We start from the raw sequence: 22,628 nt of genomic DNA, 5'->3' as shown, positions 1-22,628 counted from the left end.
CTGTTGAAAGCCTCAGTAACTTGAGATACATGCTATTCACCAAGAAAAGAGACCTCCGGTTACAAGTCTGAAGCGCTAACCAGTAGGCCACGGCTGTCCCCACCTTACCAGACTTTAGATATTATGTTCTCTGGAGGGACTTGAAGTCATTTTTAGCATTTTGTATTGACATCATTGTTTTCTGTTTGAGAAGAGCTTTCATTTGATACCATACATGATGGGTTTATACAGTAATGTTTTTCCTGTAGTTACTTTTTATGGTCAAAAAAAGGGGGCGTGGCAGATTATGTAATTTAAAAAAAATGTTCAAGGGCACCCGTCAGATTCTGAGTCTACACCCCCTAAACTATCAATTTATGCAAAAAATTGCATTCGTACCTTGTGTCACACCTATCTTGGGGTTCTACCTGACTATTACCAGACGCTGACAAGTTAATCCACACTTTTGTCACTTCGAGGATAGACTATTGCAATACCCTACGCTGGCTGCAATAATACCTGTGAGATCTTACAGCTTATACAAAATGCAACAGCTAGCACACTCACCAGGACCAAAAAATATGAACATATTTCCCCCATCCTAGCATCTTTACACTGGCTACCTGTTAAAAGTCGCATTGACTTCAAAATAATACTTCTAACATACAAAGCCATAAATGGCTGGGCACCTGAATATATTAAAGATATATCCTGTCCCTTATAACCCACCTAGGGCCCTATCATGACTATGGGCTGTATTTTGCACCCTGGCGCATGGCGTAAAACTTGTTTCCCACCCGGCGCAAAGTATATTTTCTTATTTTACAGTTTATTTTTTAAACAATGCGCCCAGGGGTGTGGCAATTAACAACTTAGGGAGTGGCTTAGCGCATTGTCTAAAAATCGCTATTGCACACCTGGTCAGAAGTCTATGGCGAGTTGTTTATATGTTATTTTAAGAGCGCATTGTCAACAGTCATATTGGTTGGTGCACACAATGCACCATCCTTTTATCATCCATGAACACACACCAGCACACGTCCATGCAAAACATTACAAACTGCACGATTACAATGGGAAACATAATTAGAATAAAGATATTATGAAATACTGTACATCTCATGATGAGTAGTTATTCACCATCATTTGCAAATTGGTAATGACGGTTAAAAGTGATTAGGGGAGAGGCGAGAGACACGTATGGAGCACAGCTGAAGACGCACTGTCACAAGATATAAGCAACTGAATGTTTTTTTATTCAGTCATTTGAGCAATATTAGGGTAAGTGTTGCTTTTCTAGCCTATGTTTTTGATGGTAACCCATTGTCAGTCAATAGTGAAAGTAACTGTATATAACTGTCTTGTCGTTGACTGACACCATGGTGAAGTTAGTTTCACTGTGCCAATGAGTTCAAATAATAGAGGAGTGCAACTGTGTGAAGGCTATACTAGGTTTTAGTAAAGCATGGTTTAGTGGAATGACTATTCCATATGGTCTTGCAAGCAGCCTCCTTCAAATGTGCCATTGAATGTCAAAATACCGATGCATTTATTTGACATCGCGCTTTGCGCAGTTAAAGGGAATGACAGATTGGTTGGTCATTCTCATTGGTTTAAATTGGTTTAAATGATGTTACGCCCCAAACACACCCATGACTGATTAAAAAACCTAGAAACACGTTGTTGCGCCATGCGCTCAATGTTTGATAACGAAAACCCTCCCAATGTCGACTGTGTGAGTGAGTGACGATGCGCTTTTGACTGTCATGATAGGGCCCATGTTTCTTAATGAACATACCGTCCATGTAAAAAGCATCTCTACTTTTAGAATTCTTTAAAGAACAAAATATTTGTTTCTTGTCTTTCATTAGTTGTAACCAGATTGAAACCATGGCCTTTATCAGTGTGTGTAGTAAGTGTGCGTAGTTCTCTTTTCTTCAAGTGATTTCCTAGCTCCGATAAAAAAAGAAGGGCAATTCCATGCAAAGGTCATCCTTACCATGGAAAAAAAAAGTTGTGCGTACGCAAATATATATATCTTCATTTATATAAAATATAAAATCTTCATTTAGGTCTATATTTTATTGTTTGTAATTGATCTGATTGAATTTGATGGAGAATTACACTCTTTTTACATCATAAATATGGTGTGCAACCATACAGAAACAACATTTTTCACATGGTAATATTATACATATTTAAAAAAGTGGATAAATGGACCCAAGGTTCAAACAAATTGTGTCATTTGACAAATTCCATATTGACAAGGGAATGGTAGAGCAATGTCTATGCTCAGCTTGCCTTTAAGAGCACAACTCCTTACATTTGTTTTTGTTTTTAAGTCAGCAAGTTCCATGGCCATGTCACATCCATAACGTTTTATGGGAAAAGTTTATGCTACACATACAGTGTTGATGCGACAATGTCCAAAGTGTCTGTGCAAAGCTGATTTATATCAATGTAAAGTGTTATGACCTAATTGTGCCCCTTTCTTACTTTTAAACCTTTAATGGTGCGTTATGGATGTGACGTTATGGATGTTACATAATGTGAATTTACAAGACTGGAGACTTTATTATACCTCAGAGCCGATAAAACGTCTGTTCTGGTGGCATGTTAGTTTTAACGCATTTCACCTTAGTGTTTACAATTGACATTTCAAAGATTATTAGGTTGATCAAAACCACAGTGAGGCCTTGCCTAACCATTAGCAAAACAAACATAATATTAAAATACCTCCAGTGATTAGCCTAGCCATAGCCTATTTTCAAGTGGCCTAATAATGAAAATCTAAGCGATTATCTTCCGTCATACTCTTGTTGTACAGTAACTGGATTATCGTGTTAGCTGGTGAAGATGGCTGACTTTGCAGCTGGAGTTAACATAGCAACCTCCTTCTGTTGCAGATCTGTTCAGCCTGCCGTTCACATCTGTTTAACACAGTTTAATTTTAAATGTGACGCGATATGCCAGCATTTGAAGTGTCAGGTCCTCTGTAGCTAATACCCACAGAGTAACATGAGTAACGGCAGCAATAAACTAGATGTACCGCATAGCGGTACAAAATATGACCGCCTCTCAGTCCTGCATATTCTCTTCGCAAAAATAAATCACGCTTGTCAATTTGTCTTCATCTCCTACTCCTGCAACTCATGCATGTACATGAGTGTGTGCATATGTGAGTTTGCTTTTGTTTATAAGAGTGTGTGTGTGTGTGTGTGCCTGTGTGTGTGTGTGTCTGTGTGTGTGCATGTGTGTGTGTGTGTGTGTTTATGTGTCTGCATTCATGTGGGTGGGTGTTTGTGCATGTGTGTATGTGTTTGTGTGTGTGTGTGTGTGTGCTTGCCAGTCTGTATGTGTGCGACTGTGCGTGCGTGCGTGCATGTGTGTGTGTGTGTGTGCATGTGCGTGTGTGTGCATGTGCGTGTGTGCACGTGCGCGTGCATGTACTTTATGTGTGCAAATCACAAATTAGTGGTATGGGTTAGGTTGATGCGGGCTCTTGAGACTAACATACCATAAATATTTTGTCATCTTGGGTGCAACGGTTCAGGTAGGGCTAGTTATTTAGGGGAGTGGCCAACAAGTTTCATGTTCCCTGGTGTTTTAGTAACCCGGGAATCACTGACCAAAATTGATGATGGTAAAAGAAAAAAATACATTTATTTTTTATATTTTAAATGACTTGTTGTCCTGATTCTTCCTGTGGATCTTAGTGGGCACTGAAGAAGCAATAATTTCATCGCTAGTTTTTCATGATTACTATTTCAATTGTTTCATATCAAAATTCACTACTTAATTATGTGTTTTATGTAGTTTGTCGAGGACTGGTTCATACACGTCACATCCATAACGTGAAACCGTCACATCCATAACGCCAGTTTTTCTTACATAATGCATTACGAAAATGACGCATAGTTTCAAAAACACACTTTTTGTGTTCATTCAAGTCTCCTTCATGCTACATATATCATAGTTTCGGCAGTTTTCTTAAAAATTCACAGAGTTTGTAGAAACCTGTAATCTCTCACAAAAGTGTGTCCATTTCATGTCACATCCATAACGCTGATAAAATGCCTTGTATTCTTAGGATGAAATTGATTATATGAAATTTGAAGAATTCTCAGTATTCAGAGGACAGAGGTTACATTAAAAGTTATGCAAATTAATTCACTGATACTAATTTTGCCCCCACTCTAAGGCATTTTGTTTACCAATATGAGTCCAATTGTCACATCCATAACGCTGGAACTGCCCAGAATTAAAAATAGAGGCAATTTCAAATTTTTCTTCGATTTATTTACCCTGAAATCTGAGCTGTATACCTCCTGTGTGAAGTTGTTCTCGCCCTATGAGGTTGATATTTTTCCAGATTTCTTTACTATTGCCTTTAGCCTCATTTATTAGGCTACTTGAAGATAAAAACGTGATAATTTCAATTCCTTGACCAATTTATTCCTCAAACCTTTATAAATTAAAATATCTGTGTCTCTTCTAGACTCAATAGCTTATTTAAAGCTGAGTGTCTACACTTCATCATTTGCCAGAAATTGTCACTGAACCCAGGTAGATTATCTCTCTCTGAAGTCTTACCGGTATTCTTATTACTTATATTTCTTATACTTATTACAGTGCATGAAAACTGTACTGTTATCACTAGACTTTTTATTATTCCGCTTCTATCCACTTTTTCTGCGTTTAATTCAGCTTGACTATTTAAAGTACAAACTCCGTTCAAACTTTGTTGCATAGGTCTTCTAAAGGACTGGTGAGTAAAACATTTTTCATTTTTGTAAACTTTATACTTTTTGATATATTAACCAAAACCAAGCTTATTTTTTCCATATAGGGCCTACTTTGTATTGAGCATTATGACATTATAAAGGGTCGTGTTTGGCCTTCACTGTTATAGGCCTAGTGTGCAGAGGCGATTCTAGGGTCTGTGGGGGCCCCAAGCAAAAATTCCAAGGGGGCCCTACCGACAAGTGTTATCACCATTATGTTATATTACTATTAGGTTATTATGTTAAATAATAAAAATACAAAAAGCGTATTATAAAAATTCTTATATTTTGACATGTATCTCACAAAATATAATTTTGAGTGCATGGTGTATGCACTCATAATGATTCTCTACAACATCTTTTTACTGCATTGCCATGAACAAAGTAGAGGCAAAAGAGGGGTTTCTTTGTTGAACAAATTGGGATGCAATGTGAGCCTTGAATTGGATGTCATGCAGGAATTTGCTAGGATCTCAAAAACGAATTATGAACATGCTTTGCCATAGAGAAACACACGATAGCGTTGGATTATAAACATGCCACAAAAACAGACAAAAAAATCGTAAACGTGGGGTAAGTCCAGCTATATGAAGTTATTTTGTTATTTTCAGTTATTTTGCCGTCACTTCGTCTGTTTTATAACCCAGAAGGATGTACTTGATATCAAATGATCCTCTTTCATCTGACGTACGTGGCATATCTATCCGATCACGGGTCCGCGAGTAATTCAAACAAGAGTAATGGGTGTGCAGCGTTGGTTTGTGTACATGACATTATTTTGCAGTTACTTCGTCTGTTTTTCATCAAAAGGATCGATATTCATGGTACTAGTGGATAGCCCTGTGTCTCCTCTTTAATCTGATATGCTTGCCATATCTATGCGATCACGGGTTTGCGAGTAATTCAAACGATAGTAATGGGTGAGCAGGTGAACGCAGAGAAGTATAGACTGTAAATATGATGCAATTTGATTTAATTTCATGATTTTCTTTTATTTTCATACTTGATCGTACAGACACGTGCGTAGTCTCGTTGGAAAGCCCCACTTCTGCTCTGTCACACAATAAGAGTTTTTATCTCGCTGCAATGAACAGTTCCGGAGCAATGTAACAAAGAAGAAAGGGTGTGTTTTTTGACGCACTTTGCGTCAATCGGGCAATCTAACAAATCGCGATCAACATGTTATGGCTGACAGCCCTAATACAAACATAACGTTAACCATCTCACTAGTTGTAACTGCCGCTAGCTAGCTGAAGTTTACTGTCGTATAGATGTAGCAAACCATGTTCAATCTTTCTGCCAATTAACATTAGCCTACTATAGCTTCATTGAGTAGGCTAAATGCCAAAATCCGATGTTGATCCGTCATCACTGCACCCTCAATTGACATTTACCACAGTTGCCTAAATATGTGCAGATTCTTTGAACTTTTTTGAACACAGATCCGCTGTTCATAAGGCCATAGCATAGGGCCTACATATGTACAGATGTAGCCTACTGTTTGTACAACAGGGCAGGAGCACGCAAAATACATCATTCAATCTCTATGGACGAAATTCTCGCTTGACCCACAGGCAAACGCGCTGAGACCAGGTCGGGGCCCCCTAGCGGCTCGGGGCTCCAAGCAGTTGCCTGGTTTGCCTGTTGACAAGGTGCGCCTCTGCTAGTGTGTTTGCATTGGTATCCAAAATTAATAATTCATTTATTTTTATCCTTGGTGTCCCACTTTTTTTACTTTCTCTGACCGTATTTTCAAGTTGAACAAATCATCATGGTCCTAAATATAGCCTATGCTATCCTGCCATCAGTTGCATTCAAAATATGCAGTTCGCTGTGATCAACCATGGCGCTGTCCATGGTGCCGCAAGTCCAAACTTCAGTTGTACCCAGTATCACTGCAGTCTCCTTCCGTCTTTGTTCTTATCGATCAAATTCGTTTGCATAATCCTCCAGTTCTTTCTTCGTTGTCGGAGCTGATATGCTGCTATACTCTGGCCAAAACATTTGCGCTACCATAGGCTAGCATTGGTGAGGCAAACATGAGGTAGGTAAAATCAGCAATACAAGACGTTCTCTGCTGGATACGAATCAGATCTGCACAGAAAGTGATGTAGACGGAACGCGACTGAGACCGATTCAGTGGGATTGTAGAGGGGTTCACGGGGTCCACAGACTGCATGTCCTCACCCACTCGGCATGCCATCAGCAGCTCCGCCTCCGCCCACGCCCATGGCACTGATGCATAAGCTAGATCGAACGATGACGCAACTTCTGTGGACTACAGTCTCCCCTTGACAAGCATATTGTCAAGCATATTGTGGCCAAACACAACGAGAGAGAAGACGCTCCTCAAATCTAAAGGTAAACGAATGTCAGTATGTGCCAAAATTATTTGAAAAAGTGAAATAGCTAGGCCTAGGATAGATAATCACAGCATGCCAACAAATATAGAACCTGTAGGCTAGATAACTTAGAGGGGGAGTCTACCAGGGTAGCCTAGTCTGTAATTTGTGTGTGATTGTTTTTCTCACGCACTATTTAGGCGAATATAGAATACAGGCTATGGGGTATGCTCTCTCTCTCTCTTTTTCTCTCTCTCTATCTCTCAATCCATCTCTCTCCCTCTCTTCCTGGCACACCCATTCAGCATTGCAACTTAGGTAATGATATGAAACCATAATTGTGTCAGTCACATAAAGGCAAGGAAAGTATTTTTATCTCTCTGCTTATCTGTTTTTTTTATCTCTCTCTCTATCTATCTATCTATCTATCTATCTATCTATCCATCTCTCTTCCTCTCTTCCTGGCACACCCATTGAGCATTGCATCTTAGATGATATCAAACCATAATTGTGTCAGTCACATAAAGGGAAGGAAAGTCTGGAAATGTAATCATTCCAGTCGATAACATGCAAGTAGAGGTTAATGGTGCACGTGTGTCTGTGATTTAGCTATACATTTAAAGAATGGAAAAGGGATTAATAATTAAAAAATGATGTATGCTACTCATTTATCAATTCATCTCTCAATAATAATATATCTAGGCATGTGTTAGCAATGTAGGCAACTAAAGTGAATATTGCAAAAGGCATGTATTGTGTACAGTATAAAATAGATACTTTTATATATAAAATGTATTAAAATATAATGTAGCCATATATGCAGTACATATATATTCATTGATCATATATATATTATGATATATTCAAAAATCACTGTTGGTCAGATATCTGTGAACATGATTTTGTTGTATATACTCAGACTTAGGCTATTGTGTATCTTGTGTGTGTGTGTGTGTGTGTGTGTGTGTGTGTGTGTGTGTGTGTGTGTTTGTGTGTGTGTGTGTGTGTGTGTGTTTGCGTTTGTGTGTTTTGTCTCCAGAAAACATGAAGCATGCTGTTTTCCTGACTCTGTGCTTGGCCCTCTTGGTCGATGTTTGTGCTAAGGGGAAAGGGGGAAGCGGGTGGAAGGGTGGAAGCAAGTCAGGTTGGTTCTCTTGGTCCTCATCCTCATCTTCTTCATCTAAAGGAACCTCCTCTTCTTCATCTAAAGGAACCTCCTCCTCTTCATCTAAAGGAACCTCCTCCTCTTCCGGAGGTAAGACAGGATCAAAGTCCACAACATACTCCACTCCTAATAAGCATGTGAAAGGTCTGAGTGGGCGTGGATGGGGGGAACACTACCCAACTCGAAATACAAACACGAACTGGCGCCAACAAAACAATAACCCTTACCCCTACTGGAATCCCAACAACCAAATCATGAGTCCACGCTACAGCGGGAACTACGCTTATGGGGCCTACGGCCGTGGCTATGGTCAGGGTGGCTCTCCATTTGCCCACAAAGTGCAGAGCATGGGCTACAATCCCTCTGTCCAGTCTCAGGGCTTTGGCCGACAGGCTGTGGTGGCAGCTGGCACTGGGGCTGTGGCTGGCATGGCTGTGGGCTATGGCTTGGGCAGTTTCCCGCGCCCCCACTACCACTTCCACGACTCAAATCAGGAATCCTCCTACAACCACTACATGTACCAACACTATGGGTCCCAGGAGACCCGCAACAGCAACAAGCGCACACACACCCATGGCCAAAGTAGCGCTGGCAGTGGGGCCCAGCAAGGTATTGGCGACAGCAGCAGTTCTGGTGGCACCAACAGCTATGATGATGATAACCGTCCTCTAGTTCTCCTTAAATCTCCTCCAGAGTCTTATGGCAACTATATGAGCACCTGTATGAAGAGAAGGGATTTGCTACAGTCAGAGCGCACAGGGAATCAAACCCAATCCCAAAACATGACCAAGGCTGGAGCACCGTCAACCACTGCGATGCCTGAGGATGCTGCCAATCCTTCTCAGGAGGTGAAGAAAGGGGCAGGGCAAGAAAACGAAACAGAGGAGAAGGTAGCTGAAAAGAAAGAGGAACATGATGAGGTGGTCAGCATCCTGGAGATTGGCTATCCGGCTTTGATCGAGCAGCTCAAAGCTCGTAAATGTGTAAAGCTCTATACGGTCTACACTCAGGAAGTTGCAAAGAAACAGTACAGAGAACAGCAGAATTACAATCACGGCGCAAAGCCTGCAGGAGTGCACTTCATTAGCAGTTCTCTCTTATGCCTGATGGGTTCTCTTCTCTTGTACTGAGAGAAAAGGACCATGAAGTTGAGATCGTATTGAAGATGACACGAATGTTGACAGTGACATGATTTACAGAGAGTGAGTAAAATTGTTAAGAGTATGTAATAGAAATAGGGATGTAAAGGACTTATTCAACCAAATATTCAGACTTGCGTCATTGTTTTATTGTTTTAAATGTGTGCATACTAATACGATTTCATATAATTTCTTACAAGCTCCTCAGCATGGTAATACTACAGTATGTTCTCAACAGATGAAGGCACAGTTCCAACTCCTAGCTTAAGTAAATGTGATGTATTAGCGTAGCATATAGCATTTATAGAATATGGAGCAAGAAATATATAAATATGGACCTATTGCTAATTTTAAAGCAGAACTTAATTATCTGGTCAGGTAATTTCTTAAGTACCTTCTTAATACCCAGTCAGTGCCTATATTTAATCATCATCGTATGTATGATTGTATGATTTATACAGAACAGAACTATACTTGGTGAAACTCAAAAACAAAGAAAAACATTTAAAACAAATTGCCAATTAGTGTCTCTGGATGTAATGCTACTGCCGATGGCAGAAAATAAACTTGCATTTGGAACAACACTTTGATAAAACATCTGCAACATTTTGTTGCACACATTAAATGACCTAAGTTTTCTCAAGAAATCTGCTCTGACCCTTCTTGTATACAGCCTCAGTCCCCAAATGTAGTTCTCAACAACTTCTACTTCCTCACCGTGTTGAAATGGGTATTTAGCTCAGGCCTGGCCCTCCTCAAGTCCACCACCATTTCCCTTGTCTCAGCCACATTGAAGACAAGGTTACCAGTGTTGGGCTGCTTGTAATTTACTGTGCGTGTTATACTGGAAATGTACTCTTAATATCACCTTGCTGCCTCTCTTTACACTAACCTGACCAAATTGGCCACACATGCATCAGGTTTACTGTCAAATTTAGCACTTTTATCTGTATTTTTACTTCCATTTTTTAGTGTTGTATTATTTATTAATATACTTTTAGATGGACTGATTGATATATTTTGATGCACTTTGATGATAAAATAATAATTTAGCAGTTTTTAACCTTGAGCCTTGAAAATCCTGTCGCACCATGATATCACATGGGTCATTCTGGACTGTATTTCAACAACCGATGTGGTTACAGTTGGGAAACGTCTGAGTTTATATTTTAGGCATGAATGTACCAATGTAGACTATTGTGACTGTCTAAAAGTGTTCAAGAGACGCTTATATTGTAATGCTGAATGTTACTTGTTCACTGTACTTAACAGAAAGTGTGCTTAACTGTGATATATTGGGGAAATAGGAATATCTAAATAGGAATCGGCCAGGGCACTAGAACACAGTAGGCTAATGAATGATATGTATGGGCTGTGTGTGTGTGTGTGTGTATGTGTATTTATGAACATTAGTAACTAACGAGTGTGCAGAAACTGGAGAGTGGCTATGGTCAATGGGGAACATGACAGTATGCCAAATAAAGTGGACACTATGAACATTCCTATTCCATCTGTGTTGCATTTACGAAACTGTGCCTTTCAGAGCATCCACTATGCATGTATGTAACCATAGGGACTAACACAGTTTTTCCATATTTTGAGTGCCTTGTGTAATGATGATACTGTGTAGCTGCTATGTACTGCTATTACGTTTATTGCCATCAACTTTAGGCATGTTTAGTACTGTCTGTACTGTGTAGTTAAAAGTATTGACACTGAATTCAAATATGTGTGTTTGTCTGGTCTTTTTATTCTTTTTGTTAACTCTGCATAAGCAGGAAAAAGTCCTGACCTGGATGACTTTAGAGCAAAATACAAATAGCATATCATCACCTGTCTGAACCAGTTGTGTCACTTCCAGATTGTGTCAGATTCCAAAAATAATTCAGTGGAAATGCATGGATTCCAGTAGCAGCCACTGGAATCCATGCATTTCCACTGAATTATTTTTGGAATCTGATCCCTTATCATACCTGTTCATTCTTACTTGTCCTGGACTTATCGTGACTAAATTCAAGATGGCTGCAAACGCTAAACTTCGTGAAGATACTGTCTGCATAAATCGTCTTGTAAGTAAACTACCAGTGCTTTTTCAAAGTTCTCAATGTCTCCTTTTAAATCTCAGGGCCCTCGGAAGTCTACCAATGAAGTGTGGAGATACATTGAGCCTTGTAAATGGTGTAAAACAGTGATTTATTTGCATGGCTAGCCCGATGCCGAAACACCACCTTTGAAAAAGCTGTTGGTAGCATCGGCTAACTAGCGCCAGATTTTGGAGTGCAGGGGACAAGCCGAGATGGGCTATGAGATATACGTTAACACTCGGTATCATGTTTCAACACACTTTAGGTCAATATCACACCGGAATTCTCCTTTAATGTCTATTTAGATGATTTCCTATGATCAAGAAAGGGGTGTGGCAGGTGATGCCATTTTAAAGAAAATGCTCAAGGGTGCCGCACCCGTCAGATTCTGAAAGGACACCCCCTTACCTATCAATTTATGCAAAAAAATGCATTAGTACCTTATGTCACACATGCCTAAATTCCACAAAGTTCTACCTGACTATGTGTAAATGGCTTTTACATGTCGAACTAAAACATTGCCCAGTTATAATTATAAGATGTATCACCATAGTTAAGTTCATGAAAATGTAATAGGCTATTGCAATTCCATGTCTTCTGAACACCTATGATGACACAAACTCCAAAGCCAGTTTTGGGTGAGAATGTATTTTCTTGGTTTGAGGGCAAACTCACTAGTTGGCACATGAGTCAGATCTGTTCAAAATATTTCTCCTGCATAAAACAGCAAATAATTTCAAACAAACTGTAGTTTTGACACAGTTATTTCTGTATAGGTGGAGCTAATGATGAAACACAACATTTTAGCAGCATGAAGATGTGGATTGTGTTTGAACATGGCGGCATGGATATTTTAAGGGGGTGCTGTAGAATACATTCAGCCACACGAGCGCGCTATAGGGCTATATTGGCAACGTTAACTACTGTCTATGCGTCAACTGCATTATCGGGCAGGTAGCCTAATCATAAATCGAGATAAATCACAACACTGTAAGAAAACTGTATTTTATAGTGAATCTGGAATTGCTGACATTATAATGAGTCTATGTAAACACAATTGTAAAAATCTGAACATTAAAAAAAAAATCTTCATTGACACCGCTGAAATAGCCTTTTCAATGTTTTAATTGAATGTCAGATTAATGCAGGGCCTAAAAACTCAATGATGAAATAATTCAGTGGTAGGCCTCTTCAATATAGGCTAATTTCTGCAATGCAACAGAGTGCAAGAAAGAGGAGAGAGGGGCTAGTTCAGCAAAAGTGAAGACTTTCTGTGACTTCAGCGCATCTTACAAATGACTGAATGAGACTAATCGAATATCGTTAAGATTTTGAACAGAGAAACTGCCAGGACCAGACATCCTCATGCTCAGGGGCGGGCGCCGAATACAACAGGCTATGAGAGTAATAAGACAGACAACAACTCCGAGGTCCTCCTTGTTGTGCTCTTTGAGGGGGAGTGAAGGGGTCATTGCTGTGCAGGTCACACAATTCCCATTGGAATGGCATGGGCATGTTTTGAATTGCTGTGTGAAATTCAAAACTATAGTTCAGTATTTTCATAAAGTTATTGTAGATTTCACGCATGGGTAGCCTACTATAAGGGCGAGGAGAGACCATTTGCGCAAGTGTACGCTACTCCATCAAGGGTGGGTGTGAGGAGAATGTCATTTATTGTTGTACATAGTGACTACGTCGTGGCCTCTTCTTCCTTGTTGAGTCTGTCATTGGAACAAACCTCCCACTCATTTACGAATCACGAGAGTTCGAAGTTTAACGAGGTGGACACTGGACAAGGGAAACGTGCGGTGGATCGGAAGGCCAGTTCTGCTGGTCCAGATTGTACAGAAAAGTTTTTTTTCAACGCTTGAGTTGTTGAGAAAGGCGTCTTTATGATATCATCATTATTGTCTCTGTAGCGGGATACAACAGATCATAAACCAGTAAACTCGCTAGCTTGTTAGCAAGCTAACTAAAGGGGTAGTGGGGAAGTCGTGGGGCAGGAAGGAGGTGTTTCCTTGACTCGCGGTAGGCAGTATTTTTGTGAGTCTGCTAGCTCCCAGCTAACTAGCGTAGCCTTGTAACACACCCCCTGTCGCACAGTGTCGTTTACCTGCAGATGGCTTGCGGGTAGTGGCGATTCTCTGTCATCTTATTTGAGAATTGTATACGTCTTTGGGCATGCCTTTTTAATGCGTTTGTCGCACCCTCAGCTGCAGGGTAACGTTAGCTAGCCAGCCAGATAGGTCGTTGTTGAACGCCTGTCTGCTTGCTAGCCTTGTCTGTCTAGCTTGCTAGGTTACAATCGACAGCGTGGTGGACATTATCTAGCTTATCGTGTAGCAGATAGCGTCCTTGCTAACTGGGTTTGTTTGATCAAATCTGCCAATATTGTGAGCATCTGGTACAATATATCGTTAGTCGGTAACGAGTTACATCTTTTAGAGTCTCTGCCATGACATTCAAGTGATTGAAGTCAACGGCACCACAAGAAGTCGGTCGCAGAGAGAATGCAGGACAAAGACTGGAGATGAGAAGGTAGCTGAGCAAGTTTGAACATTTCTCTGCGTCTCGGTACTGTCAGTAACAGCCCCAAAAGAGCACGGTCGAAGAAGTGGACAGTTCATATCAGAATCAAGAATGAAGAAGTTTTCTCGAATGCCAAAGTCGGAAAGCGGCGGACTGGGAGGTGGCTCTGGGTCCGGAGGGGGCACGGGAGTCACAAACTACATCGGGAAGGTGTTTGCTGTCGGCCGATACCAGGTCACCGTGGATGAACTGATTGCAGAAGGTATGTTTGCATATGTTTTGTTTTATTCTCCTCTAATTTGTGTTCCCTTCAAAATGTATTCTGGGAATGTGGTTGTAGGATGAAAGGCAACCGCGATAGAGGCAAACCCTGAAGGTATGCCAACGTTTTGTTCCACTGTAACATTTCGTGATGTGCGTTACATCGGCATTTGCGGGTTGGTAACGCCTTTCTCCCTAGTCTCTCTTGCTGTCTAATTTCGTAATGTATGATCATTCTGTCCATTTTGATCAGCGTCGATAGGCGCGTCCAGAAACAACCAGGTCACAGCAGATGGGCGTATAACCTGGGTGAACTGACGAGCTAATGGCTACGGGTTAACATGTACCTCAAGACTCAACAGGTGACAAGTCATGGGTATTGACCCTTACCAAGATGCTAGCTGACTAATATTAACTTTGCGAGTCAAACCTAACCTTTTTTGCAATCATTTGTGAACCTTTTTGATATGGATCCCCCAACTGACCACCACTCGGTGTCCAGTTAAACTTTTTTTTTTTTACCTGTCCCTAGCCAGAATTCAGGAGCTCTCCTGGGGAGTGAAGCGATTCTAGCCTCGGAATCCAACTACCCTAACATTGCCATACACCACGATAAGTCGTTATCTCAGCCAACAAGTTTTTTTTTAATTGAAAGACACAGTGATGCCCAGACACGCAAAGATAAACGTTGCCATCTATCTAAGCCAGCAATTACCCAGCTTATATATAATACAAACTGTCAGACTTGTGGCTTAGCCTACTGTAAGCCCCCCCCCCCAGCATAGTAGATACCAATTACACACACACTAGGTTGCTCAGAATGCTGAACCATCAACGTTCTAATGCATAACGTGTCACACACTTTCTTTGGTTACAATAGGATTGCATGCTCACTCAAGTCCCAATTGCACAGTTAAATTAAATGTGATATGAAATGTACCTCAATGTTAGTCAATGCAAATTGAATAAGGACAAGTACGCACACGTCTATGATCGGAATGTGTTTGTGGATCTAGTTTTCCTGAATCTGAAACAGGTCCTGATACAGCAGATATCTGTTCTGCCTGTGTTCTTTACAGCTTCTCTAGTTTTATTTCAAGTCTAAAATTCTAGCCTCACCACATTTCTTCACCAGAAACAGATCTGATGCATACTTAGGTGCAATAGTTGTGCCGAGTACGGCAAGTGTAAACAAACTGTGGAGTTTATTGATAGTCACATGGTCAGATCACCGTAATGGGATGATTATGCCACATTGTGATTGGGTTAAGCTGGGTCTAGCTGTCTGCTCTGTTCTGTGTTCGTACACAGTTCTGGCTCTGTAAAAGGAAAACAAAGGGTTTCGGACTGAGCCATACTATATTTCAGCCAATCAGCATGCTCCCTGGGAGCACAGAATGGAGGGCAATGATTTGATTGACAAATTTGAGCTCAAATAAGCAACTTTTCCCAATGATCATGGGCTGTGTCTTTATGTAACTTTGTTTGCAGCTATAATTTAACCTGAGGGAGCTCTGGTTTAAACTCTGCCATGGTCTGTTGTTAGTGGAGAGCTTTACCTGCACACTGGAAGCAGGTTTGATTGCTTCTCTGTTGGCTACAAATCCTCCTGTGCCATTGGTCACAGCAACAAGAAACAAGAAAACCTGTCATACTTGTTCGGATTGGATTGAGTCAGTGTCTGTTGGCACACTGTGTTGTTTCTATGTGTGGGCTCCGTCATGTTCGCCATGGGCAGAAGGCTGTGGTGGTATCTGGGCAGACATTGACACTGACTTGCAATCACATGTTTTCGGGACAAAATGGAGAAGATGTCTTTTGCCTTTGACTGTTGCGAACACAATGGATTTGTGTGTTTTCCCCCAGCTTGATTGGCATGAGGTGGCAAAAGCTTGAGCTTTTGCAAGCATGAGCTTGAGGTGGCAAACCTTCAAAATATACAGAAACTCAAATATGGAGTGTCATGTAAATTTTTAAGTGATGGACTTGGAATTCTCGGGGGGAAAAAATCGAAGATGTCACATGCATGATGACCTATCTTCATGTGATAGCAACACCTTTTGAGTGACCTCAGCAATTTTTTTCTGGAATGGAATGCTGTTAATAATGTGAACAAATATGTAGAATATTTCTGTATTTTATTGGTATTGTAATGTTGTAAACCTAGCTCTTGAAGGCCTCCATCTTCAATAGGGAAAGAACCTGTGAAAATGATAACAAGCCCTATCATTTATCCGCCGTCATGCCACGGCTGAACTTGTGTAACGGCTTTTCAGCTCTGCCTAGCCAGTGTTCAGATCTGAGTTGACATTAGGAAGTAGTTTGTGGCTCCTCACTTGCATAACTGACTGTGTGTGTCCTTGTGTGTTGGATTGCGGGTTCGCCACGTCTCACAGAAATGTTTGCCCACGGTTGCTGTAGGTTCAGTGGGACGACCATCTTCTGAGCCTCTTTGTGTTCTCTGGACCTCTGGGGTCACAAAGGTGAGGAAAGGAGAGAGAGGGGGAGCGAGAGAGAGATCTCCTTTACAGGGAGGAAGGGCGAGGAATGGATGGGGAGAGAGGGGGGATAGCCACTGGCAGTTATGGTGACAGCAATGCCTGTTTCATAATTCTTGACAGCAGCTTTAACTGAATTCTAGAGACAAGGCAAGCAACAGGACATTTATTTATAAAGTGCAATTTATACACATGGCTAGTCCAAACTGGGGCAAATGAGTACATTAAATTTCAATTTTATTGATTCACATAGTGTCACTGTTAACACTAAAAACGGCTTCAAAGTGCTTTACAGAGCCCAGGGCCCAGAACTAGGATTGTATGGAACAGCACTTGGCAGTCAGTCTGTCTTATCAGCTCTGGCTACTCCCTGTTGGTCAGTGACCACCCCGATGCGAGAGGTCCATTTCCGATGTGCACCGTCCATGTCAGGGACATATCAGCAAGGCCGCTCTTCCTTGCTGTCACAGGTCCGATGTGACCGGAAGAGGGGTCAAATGGAGAGGGTCACACATGTAGGGCCCAAGACAAGGGCACGGAAGTGAATGTGTGAGAGACTGGGGCAGGATGCATCTGTGAGGGCAGCGATACACACACACACACACACACACACACACAAACACACACACACACACAAACAAATGCAGAAATACTCAGGCTAATGATCAAACATTACACTTTATGCACATTTTGTTTCATAGGCAGCAACACATTCTGACTGAAACAACCAAGTTATTTGTAAAGAAACCTGCAACTACACATCTATTGTAATGTATGTTTGTCTTCCTGTCTCTCACTTCCTCTCTCTCTCTCTCTCTCTCTCTGTGTGTGTGTGTTCTCTCTCTCTGTGTTTGTGTGTGTGTGCGCGTATGCGTTCTCTCTCTCTCTCTCTCTCTCTCTCTCTCTTTGAGCTTGTGTGTGTGTGTGCACAGTAATCCACTGCAGTGTTTGAGTCAAGGTCAGTTCTTGCAAGCCTCAGATGCTGACTCTAGACTGTTACACTGAAAGGTGTGTCTGGAGCTGGCTATTGCAGCACTCAGTGTCCTGGTCTGATGTGGCAGTACACTGAATTTGTCAAGGTGTGCGCAGGTTTGAACGTTAGGTACACTCTCGCGGTGGCTGCTCGATGGGACTGTCTGTGCCGTCCGGCCCTGGTCAGCGCGCCTGCGTGTGCCTCCTGGAGCGTGGTGCACGGCATGTGTGAGGACGACTAAGAGTAGGGGAGGTGATGTGTGGACTGGAGCAGCATGGCCTCGGGGCCTGGGAAAGCATGACGCGGCAGAAAAGCCCGGCCAGCACACACGCTGACCCGGCACTTTGGAGTTATTGTTCCGTCACTGAGGAGTGTCTTTGTTCCTCACTCACTTCTATTCTCTCTCTCTTTTGTCTCTCTGTCTCTCTCTCCCCTTCTTGGGGTGTGTTTGTGTGTGTGTTTGTATGTGTGTGTGTGTGTGTGTGTGTGTGTGTGTGTGTGTGTGTCGCTCTCTTTTTCTGCTCTCCCTACAACTTCATGGACCATATATTTAAGTCTCACACAGCTGGTTGGAAACAATGATGAAACTGCAGAATCAGCCAGTTTGCTTGATGACTGATACAGACACGTACATAGCTTTGGAACATGGAACAACCACCGGAGTACAAAGTTTCTGCTAGGGGCAGTCACATATGCATGTTGTGCACACAAACGCTTACAAAATATGGACACAAGATCACAGAGTGCTGTATGCGCAATGCAGACAAGCACACACACACACACACACATGACTAAACTCCACGGACCGTCTGAGCACTGTAAACACATGCTTATTTCATTACATTAAAAGTTTTATATCTTGCTTCACCTTTTCTGGTATACTATGTCCATCCCCGAAGTAAGTGTGTGCGTGTGTGTGACTCTCCTCTGGCATTGCATAGTGTGTGTTTGTGTAGTTTACCTGTGTGAGTGAGAGACTCTCCTCTTGTGTTGCATGGTGTGTGGGGTTTTGCGTGCAGACAGAATGTAGCGTGTGACCACAGGGAGTGAGTGTAGCCCTCGCGAGGTCACAGTTAAACGGTCGTCGTCGGAGCGGGGCTGATGGAACGCTAATGTTCTGAAACCTCTCAGCCCAGGCGAGGCGCAACTTGACGTGACTCAACACGCCCCGATGGCCCTCGATCTGCAAACGGGAGGCATATGAGGGCTGTTTACATGAAGCCGCTCGGGAAGGGTGGTTTGGCAAATTGTTGCTGCACCATCACCGATATTGTTCATTATTGCTCGATATTGTCTAGTTAACATTGAGACTTTGTACACAAAATAATTAAACAGTGAATTATTCCCATATAGATTTTCAGGTTCCAACTAGCTACCCCACATGCCATTTTTGTCCTATAAAAATGTCCAAAAGTAACCACACCTAGTTTTATCCTTAATTTCTCCATGTTCATATGCTGGATACTTCAAATATTGGCATAACATTAATAAAGTATCATATGGGCAGGCTAGGAATTATACTAATAATATATGATTGTCCAAACTCGTGGTATATACAGTTAAGAACAAAATTATTCATACCCCTGGCAAATATTGATGTAATGTTGATTCTCTTGACCAAAATGTTTGTTCTGACTGAAAATGACACTACCACATGCCAAAATGTTGTAAGACAATGTGGTAGAAACATGGAATAATCTTTTTTAGCATTTTTTATGAAAAATGGCAAGTCCAAAATGATTCATACCCTTTTTAAATAATCAATGGAAACATCTTTGTTTGCATGAACAACTCTCAAAATGGTTCTTATAATATCTACCAAGCCTCTCCATGTCTCCACAATGATTCTAGACCACACGTCTGCTTTCACTTTCAATGATATCCATTAGTGAACGGGCTACTTGCCGAGTAATATGAAAGACGTGAATAAAAAAAACACATAACCTGTTGCCATTGCCATGTTGCTGACCAGGCTACCTCTGCTGCATGCCCATGCGTCAAGAGTGTGAAATCGACGTGGCTCGTTAAATCGTCTTTTGCACACCCCTACCGAACATGGTTCCCAAGATCCCAAGAATGAATCCAAGGGCAAAGAACATATGAAAACATTGGAATTGTAAGAAAATATATTGTACATGTCTTTGTTTTTGGACTTAAACGTTATGTAGAGAGACTGAGCAAAATGTGAAATGGTACAGCAACCATTTTCCTGGATTCTGTCTAATTAGACGGTTCCCCCTGTGGTGATGGTTGGGTGGTAGAGGCAGGCTGCTCTTCCTGGTGGTGGGTTTAGCGATGTAAATATCAACACTCTCTGTGCACATCACCGCCTGTGTTCTCTCTCTCTGTTTCTCTCTCTCTTTCTCTCCCTCTCCTCCTCTCCCCCTCTCTTTGTCTGACATGTACTCTCTCTATTTCTCTGCCCCCTTCCTCTAAGGGCATCTGTGATGATTGCTCTCTCTCTCTCTCTCTCTATCTCTCTCTTTCTGGCTGGAAGGAGGGGGGTGAATGGTGGGATTGTGTTGTCCTTTTGTTGCACTGTTCCAGTAAACCCGCTGAGGAATGCTGGTACGGGCCGAACCAGAGCAGCAGTGGCATCGGGCAGCACACGCAGCAGCAGCCTACCGACCCAGCCCAGATCAGCCCTGCTAGGCCGGGCAGGACTCAGACTTGTGACAGAGGCCCGTGGTTTTGTGTGTGATCAACCTGGCATGCATGACACTCTCTTTCTTTCTTTCTTTCTTTCTCTCTCGCGCTCTCTCGTACTCGCATTGTCTTCCATTCTCAATCCAGGCTTCTTTGTCTGCATACAGTGTGTGCTCAATGACTTAGCGAGCTCATTAGTGCACTGTGGTCGTGGTCTCCATAATGGGCAGAGAGCCAAGGACTGGGATTCACATGGACATTGTGCACCATTGCTGTGTGTGTGTGTGTGTGTGTGTGTGTGTGTGTGTGTGTGTGTGTGTGTGTGTGTGTGTGTGTGTGTGTGTGTGTGTGTGTGTGTGTGTGTGTGTGTGTGTGTGTGTGTGTGTGTGTGTGTGTGTGTGTGTGTGTGTGTGTGTGTGTGTGTGTGTGTGTGTGTCTAGGACGACTCAGGAAGTCTTGAACGGGAAGTAAAATAGAGCAGAGGAAGGGGAGGTTTCAGGAGAAAGAGGAGGAGAAAAAGACAGAATAAGAAGGATATGGTGGCACGGTTTGTGTGTGGGGGGGGGCAGCATTCGGTGCTGGGGGCTCTAGTGTTTCCTCAGGACACTGCTCACGTTGAAACGGTTTACACAAATTTGCAGACTTCATTAATTAATGAAAAAAAAAAAAGAAATAAATTGTTGGGCATTCACTTAATTTTACCCATCAATTGTATTCTGTTAGCAATTAGTTTTCTCTGCTTATCTTGTTCCAGACGTCTGTGTGTCCTCTCTTCAACTAGTTTAGTTACCCTTTTTACAGGACAGGAGAGTAGGGGGTTAGGGGGCGAGGGGTGAGAGAAAGGATAGAGCTGTAGAGAGGTTGGACTCTGCTCCTAGCATCTGACCTTGACTGGGCACACCCACATACACACTCACACACACGCACACACGCACACTCATGCGCACACACACACACTCACAAATGCCATCTCTCACACACACACACACACACACATTCCTCACACACGCACACTCATGCATACACACTCACAAATGCCATCTCACACACACACACACACACACACACACACACACACACACACACACACACATATTCCTTACACACACAAACACAATTATACAAGCACAAATACACACTCAAGACCAGGGTACAATCACCAACAAAGAGCACACAAATAGCCACTTATGCACCAGGAGTTAAAATGCCCTGCTCTGATGTCCTTATCTCCTTTCAAACGTTCCGAGCAGAAGACTTTATGAGGTGTGAGGGTGTGTGTGTTAGTGTGTCATGTGTGTCTTTGTTCACAGTCTACACTGTCTTCTGTGTGTGTGTGCGGTGAATAGGATTTCTCCAAAGCCGTTTGATATCTGAGCCTGTATCATCTCAGCTGTGCGATGCGGTCCTTATTTCGGTCTTTCCTTGACAATAAGTTATGACTTATGCGTCTGCTCCCTCGGTGTTTAATAAAACAGGACTCCCCACTGGAAGAATATCCCAGTGTTGGCGCACTGTGGCCAGTTAAGGTATGAATCTGGACCTGGGTAAACACTGTTGGAACCACATCTCCTAAATCACAAAATGTTTGCACACTGGTGGAATCTGGGTAGCAGCAGGTTGAAGTAGCTTTGTGTGTGTGTGTGCTGCAAAGCAGCTCTAGCCAGAATCCACTGGGGCACAGATGTTGATGACCATAATATTTGCCCCACAGGCTGCACATGGGCTTAAATACTTCCTGTTTAGCCCCCCCCCCCCAAAAGAAAATAAAATAAAAAATAAAATAAAGTCTAACACAGATACCTCCCACCATTTAACACAGAGCTTCACTCTTTCCTCACCGATGCTGCTAAATCTCTTTGGGACCTTTTCTACAGTTTTTCAAAGAGTGTTTGTTTGTTTGTTTGTTTGTTTGTTTGTTTATTTATGTGCCCCCAGGCACTTCTCTGTCTGCTGGCGTGTGTCTGTCTGCCTGCTGCCTGCCTCTCTCTCTCTCCTTTCGTCCTTTCAAGCCGAGGCTGACACCTGCAGAAAAACGGCGTCCACAGCCAATCAGTAGAGGCACACATATACACACACACACACACACACACACACACACACACACACACACACACACACACACAAAGAGAGAGAACCATCCAGCTGTTTCTGGCATCTGCTCAGCCTGCGTCACTGGCACTTTATGAAATTAATAAATACTTCAAGCTCTTCCCGCATAGTATTGGATT

General features: G+C 42.2%; 2 protein-coding genes across 4 annotated transcripts in view; both read left to right on the top strand.

Annotated features, from left to right (window-relative positions):
- Positions 1-8,149: 8,149 nt before the first annotated feature.
- Positions 8,150-9,400, top strand: LOC143106401 (uncharacterized). Its single transcript, XM_076270673.1, has one exon. It carries the CDS (start codon positions 8,150-8,152, stop codon positions 9,398-9,400), a length of 1,251 nt encoding a protein of 416 aa, XP_076126788.1.
- Positions 9,401-13,206: 3,806 nt separating this feature from the next.
- The window catches only part of bmp2k (BMP2 inducible kinase), a 65,537-nt gene continuing 56,115 nt past the window's right edge, over positions 13,207-22,628 (top strand). For 2 of the 3 annotated variants that reach the window (XM_076270113.1, XM_076270112.1), the window contains exon 1: positions 13,207-14,284. In XM_076270113.1, coding sequence (XP_076126228.1) covers positions 14,134-14,284 — 151 coding nt within the window. In that variant the 5' untranslated portion in view covers positions 13,207-14,133. The remainder of the gene's footprint in view (positions 14,285-22,628) is intronic. The other variant, XM_076270111.1, reaches the window with a different exon arrangement.

Source organism: Alosa pseudoharengus, unplaced genomic scaffold (genome assembly GCF_046254945.1).
Source record: "Alosa pseudoharengus isolate Yale_2024_CS ecotype anadromous, Long Island Sound unplaced genomic scaffold, YU_APseudo_1.1 YU_APseudo_1.1_scf_6, whole genome shotgun sequence".
Classification (NCBI taxonomy): domain Eukaryota; kingdom Metazoa; phylum Chordata; class Actinopteri; order Clupeiformes; family Clupeidae; genus Alosa; species Alosa pseudoharengus.
This window is presented reverse-complemented; position numbering and strand designations above follow the sequence as displayed.